The following is a 5,487-nucleotide window of genomic DNA, read 5'->3' as shown; positions in this document are numbered from 1 at the left end:
CGAGCTCCTGACCCGTCGGATCTCAGATCGGATGGCATATAAGAGCTTTTGGATTTGCTAGACCTATGTGTAATTTTTGGACTTCTAGAAGGTTTTTCTGTAAATGTTACAAAGTTACTAGGAGCCGTCCGATCTGGAAATCCGACGGCCCAGGAGCCTGTATCACGGTAGCACCAGATATTTTCCCGTGGTCTACGAACCTAAATGTAATTTTGTTATTTCTGCTGTTCTTTGTACTGCCATTGGTAATAGATGAATAGATCTAAAGTTTTCCAAGAAAAAAAAAGTAAAAAGCTGGGGGCTGGGGTGAGAATTATGGGCAGTATGCCTGAGGAGAGAGAGGTAAATCAACTATTTACTGAAGAATTTACAAAAAAAAAAGAACATCGGGGCTTTTAGCCATTTCCCTCAAAAATAATAATATGAGCATTGTGTTTCCAACTGAGTTTTTGCAGAGTGCCGGATTGTGTTGGACACCTATATGCACAAGCAAAGTTCGAGAATTCCAAATGATTTTTAGTAGTGCTTTCACGCCTGGGTAGATAGCAAGCAAGCACGGCAACACTCGCACACCAGAACAATCCTCCTCCTCCCGGTCCACGTTGACGGCCGCGAAAGCTGCGCCGTCGCGGTAACTTGCTGCGGCGGCAGCATGTTCTTACCATCACCGTGCCTCCAATGCCTTGGAGACATCCAAGATCTGGCGTTGCCACGCGTCCCAGGATCTTTTGGGGGCGCGCGACGAGCCGACCGATGCGACGGGATGATTGGCGACCGGAGGAGACGTCAATTTGTCGCGACGGCGACAGCTTGGCGTGTTCCCCGACCCCGCCAGCTCACCCGCCTGGCCTGGAGGGACGGTGGCTCGTCGTGCCGTCTCGCCTGGCTGTTCCCCGGTGCTGCCGATCGATCGCGGCCCCGCGCGTGCTCCTCGGCTCCAGCTAGCCGCGTGCCGCACCTGCCCCGGAGACGAGCAGGGGAGGGGGCCTCGGAGGTTCTTCAGTTCCTTTTCCCCAGGTCGATCGATCGGCCGCTCTCCATCGCGCATGGGGAACTGAAGGCTCCTGAGTCTGTGGCCGTTGGAGCGAATGGGAGTTAATTTTATGGTGAAATGACATTCAAGGAGCTCTTAAAAAGGGGGTCTAAACAGTGCTTCTTTCGAAAGCTTCTTTGAGAGCCAATTCTTTTTTGTTTGCCCAGCGCTCCTCGGATGTCAATTTCACCGTAAAATTTGTGCGCGCACCTAGCACACTCAACCATCTTTGATGCCGAAAAAACTTATTTGCTATTTTTTATTTGCTTTTCACGCTCAAGTGCAGATGCACCTGGGCACCAAATCGCCACTTTTCGAACATATTTTTCTCTCGCCATAAACTTTTCAAACATAGAGAAATTTATGACTTTTTAAAAAAACACCCCCTCCGTCCCATAATGTAAGATGTGTTTTGACATTACGGGACGGAGGGAGTATTACGTGAGGGAATGTTAATTTCTTTTCGGCGAGGGGAAAATGTGCTTTCCATACCGACAGTGGAGGAGGGGGAGGAAGACGGTTGATGCTACAGAGAGGGCGGTAAAGGGGCCGCAAATGCAACAGAATCCAGCAAAAGCAGATTCTTCCTTGTGTTGCGAGCTCCGCGTGCGCGTAGCCAAAATAATGCTCCCTGCAAAAAAACGGAGAGGTTCCATTCACAAAATGGCATCGGAGCCATTAAATTGGGAGAGAGAAATGCCCGAGGCCGAGGGCGGCGGGCCCCGCGCCCATGAAGTCAGAATCGCGTCACTGACGAGGAGGGAGGGAGAGGAAAAGTATCCACCGCAGATTCCGACGGATGGACGGCCCGGATCCCCTGATCCCCTCCCACCCCGCCGCCCCTCCTTAACTATCCCCGCCCTCGCTCGCCAGACGGAGCCTCCCTCCTCCCACCTCCCACCTCGCCACTCGCCATCCCCCACTCCCTCTCAGCTCGGCCTCTCCCCCTCTCCGACTCCGTCCGTCCGTCCGGCCGGTGGAACCTAGGCGGGGAGGGGCAGGGATGACGACGCTGGGGAAGAGGCACCGGAACAGCAGCTCCATGCGGCGGACCACCAGCATGTCGGGCTTCGCGGTGCCGCCGGAGGAGGAGGCGGCCGGGCGCCAGCCCACGCGGGCGGCCAGGGGCGCCTCGGCCGCGCCGGCGCAGACGGAGTGGGGCGCCGCCTTCCAGAGGCGCCACTCCGGGGACTTCAACGCCGCCGTCGAGACGGCCGCCTTCCTCAAGGCCTGCGGCCTCTGCTGCCGCCGCCTCGGCCCCGGCCGCGACACCTTCATATACATGTAAGCCTCGAGCCCTGCCGCGGCTTGTTTCCCCTCCGGCTTCATCATCTTCCGTGAAATATTGCGTAATCGTTCTGCTGCCATGAGACGTGAAGATCGAACCTTTCTTTTCCTAGAGCATTTTTGCTTTGTTTTACGTCTACCAGATTTGATTCCTTCGCGCTGATCTCTGGGATTTGAGGTTGATGGTCAATCTAATGTTGCTCTTCTTATTCCGGCTCTATGTTTTTAGAAGAATAATTTTGTGACTTGGGGCTTTAATTTGGTTGAAAGAAACGAACATCGGCTTGATCTGATGGCCTCCTGGTTTCGGCAGAGCAACAATCAAATGCAATAAAAGAAGAATCGGTTGCTTTTAGTTGTTGCATTTCTCCCATCTTTGGAGGGGAAGAAGGAATCAATTTGTGTGTGTGATGACAAAAACACTCAAAAAACAATTAAGTTGTTTCCCTTCCATCCAGCTGTGCACTCTGTAACAACCTCTGCATCATTCATAGGATGTCGAGTGGGTCTCCTCCTACCTCCAATAATACGCACCACTCACAGGCCACAGATCTGCATTTCTTGCCCTGGCAGACAGACTGCCGATTAATTGATGGAACGTGCCATCTACAACAACCAATGATCACCGAGCTTAATTAACATCTCTTGTTGCATCCTGCAGGGGCGAGGTGGCCTTCTGCAGCCTGGAGTGCAGGCAGCAGCAGATGAACCTGGACGAGCTCAAGGACAAGAAGTGCTTCCCGGCGACCGGCAGCGGCGGCTCCGACGGCACCAGCGGCACGGTGGCCGCCGCCTAGCATCGACCGACGGAGCAAAAGAACAGAGAATCGTTGGCGCCCTCTACCAGGGAACCAAACCCGTTAATTAGTTTCTGTCAGCATATGTGCATGATATATATATCCTATATGTCGTGTTGTTGTGTATATTGCTGGCTCAGGTTGTGAGCCAGTATTAATGAAAGGGGATGTAGAGATTGGAATTGGGGCTAGGTGAAACCTTGCAGGTGGCTTCGGCGCACCTGTTCTCAGGTGTGCCGAGCAGAATGGGGGGATATTTTGTATCCTGGTGCAGAATTAGGTCATGAGATTTGGAGCTAGTACTGTTAATTTTTTCCAAAATGAATCAAGAACTTCAGCTCTCCAAGTTGTCTGAAATCCTGCCCCCTTGTTGAACTTCTAAAATGTTGTTTGTGTTCTGTAGAATCTTGACAGAGCAGATATTTCCACAAAAGCATTTTTTCCCACCCCACCAGGAATTTCACCATTAACCTTGGCGATTGATTGATCGATGGATCACTCATCACATGGTGCTCCAATATTCCTTGCAATGTTATAAACAGGCTGTATGTGCACTTGTGCAGCATGACACTGACATGTGGGATGATTATGCTAAGCGTTTTTATTATTGACCTTGACTAAGCCACATGCTCCGCAAATTATTTGGCACTTGGTTGTAATTGGATCAAGATCTGCCCATTGATCTGTCCTGCATCTGCCTGCATGAAGCAACAACATGTTAGCAGAATCTCACAGGTAGTAGTACTACCTACTAGTGGCTTACTAAATCTGGTGGTGGTGCTTGACCAGAGCCCAGCTGCTAAATTCAGATGGGATCCCAATTTGCAGGTTTTGGTAAACCCCAAAACCTGAGACAGCAGCTCGATTAAATTATACTGCTACTGCAGCACACTCACTTGGGCATAGTGCAACATTTGCAGGATCTGATGCTTGTGACAGCGGTAGAAACGTATCCAGCAGAGGAGATCTCACCGCCGTCTGAGTAACATGAGAGCCTCCCCTGGTTGGTTCAATGGAGTGCAAAGCAAGTTGCTTGCTTGCGCGATGGTGGAGCGCAAAGCGACACAAATGGCCCCTCCTTTAAAATTGAAGAAATCGATCGCTGTCCCGTGAATATTGTTAGAGCGGCGGATGCTTCCAAACCGTGCTGCAGTGTTGATGACGCCGACCGCGATCGACAGTGAATGAAAATGAAGCACCCAACGCAAGTGAATGAAACAAACCAGGTGCGGTCATGGTGCTCCTCTTTTCGGTGGTTGCATACGACTCCTACGCTGCAAAAGAAAAGTCCGTCTAGAACACATCTAGATGTCAAACTAGGAAGGAAATAAAAATGACAAAAGAAAATGTTTGCACGAATCTCTGTGTAAACCAATGACATAGGATTTAGATATGAAATGTTAGGGTACATCTAGATGTGCTTTAGCAACGCTGAAAAGGAAACGGAATGGAAGGGCACACTTTGCTGATTTCTCTTCCGTTTAGCTCGCCGAGGTGCTCGAATGACGCTTCCCGGCGATCAGCGAGCGAATGGCGGTGGGAATGGCGTGGGACTGGGACGTAAAGGAACGGGGGTGTCGTCGGCACCGGGTTGCTTCCTCTCCGCCGAGGATACGGGGACGTCGTCGTCGGTGACCACGGTATTGGTGCGGAGCCGCGCCGCTGCCCGTTCACTCCATTGTCACCACCTAGGGCCTCGCGTTCACGTCACAAACCTAGCAGAAACGGCGGATCCGGTTCACCAACCGGGCCGTCCAATAATCTCCGGCGATTCTTTCGACGTGGCGCGCGCGGAGACCGGGCGCGGTGCCAAGTCGCGACGAATTCCCCGGCGGCGCGAGGTGCGCTGCTGGTCGGCGGTCATATTTGGTTCGAAGAGGCGTCCGTGTGCGTGGTGGCGAGTGCGCGCCTCTGAGTCGGGATCACATGGCTTGTCAAAATCTCAAATGGCCGAACTGCTCAGCAGAGGCGCATATGCAGCAGCATGCCCAGGCGAGCCGTGCGCCGACTGTTCCGCGAGGCGACAAAAGGAGGAAAGGAGAGGCTCACCGTCGCCGGTGGCCGCAGCGCACCGCTCGCACTGTTGCCGGCACAGTGCGCCGGCTCGTCGTGACATGCATGTAAACCACAGACGGTGCGTAAATGACTGGAAAGCACGGCACTGCACCGTCGTCTGCCATCGAGTCATGTTGCTTCGTCCGGTCGGTCGACCGATCGACGGCGCTTGGTCGGTAGTACTATCTGCCACCCCGTTTCGGTGCAGCTCTCTGCCGCTTCTGTGCAGCGATCGAGCTGTCCTCGTCGGACGTGTAGATGGCATCGGAAGCATCGGCACCCAAGTTTGCTCTCCTTGTCACGACGGTCTATTAC

At 52.8% G+C, this 5,487-nt stretch overlaps 1 protein-coding gene across 1 annotated transcript; it reads left to right on the top strand.

Moving 5' to 3' along the window:
* The first annotated feature begins 1,898 nt into the window (after window positions 1-1,898).
* Window positions 1,899-3,474, top strand: LOC125522459 (FCS-Like Zinc finger 6-like). Its single transcript, XM_048687516.1, has 2 exons — window positions 1,899-2,317; window positions 2,982-3,474. Exons 1-2 carry the CDS (start codon window positions 2,037-2,039, stop codon window positions 3,115-3,117), a joined length of 417 nt encoding a protein of 138 aa, XP_048543473.1. The 5' UTR covers window positions 1,899-2,036; the 3' UTR covers window positions 3,118-3,474.
* The last annotated feature ends 2,013 nt before the right edge of the window (window positions 3,475-5,487 follow it).

The sequence above is a fragment of the Triticum urartu genome, chromosome 7, assembly GCF_003073215.2.
Source record: "Triticum urartu cultivar G1812 chromosome 7, Tu2.1, whole genome shotgun sequence".
Classification (NCBI taxonomy): Eukaryota; Viridiplantae; Streptophyta; class Magnoliopsida; order Poales; family Poaceae; genus Triticum; species Triticum urartu.
Note: the sequence above shows the minus strand (reverse complement) of the source record. Positions and strands in the feature narration are given on the sequence as shown.

Coding starts and splice junctions, on each gene's coding strand:
- LOC125522459 (XM_048687516.1), top strand. CDS start 2,037: ATGACGACGCTGGGGAAGAGGCACCGGAACAGCAGCTCCATGCGGCGG. Junction 2,318..2,981: donor CGCGACACCTTCATATACAT/GTAAGCCTCGAG, acceptor TGCATCCTGCAG/GGGCGAGGTGGCCTTCTGCA.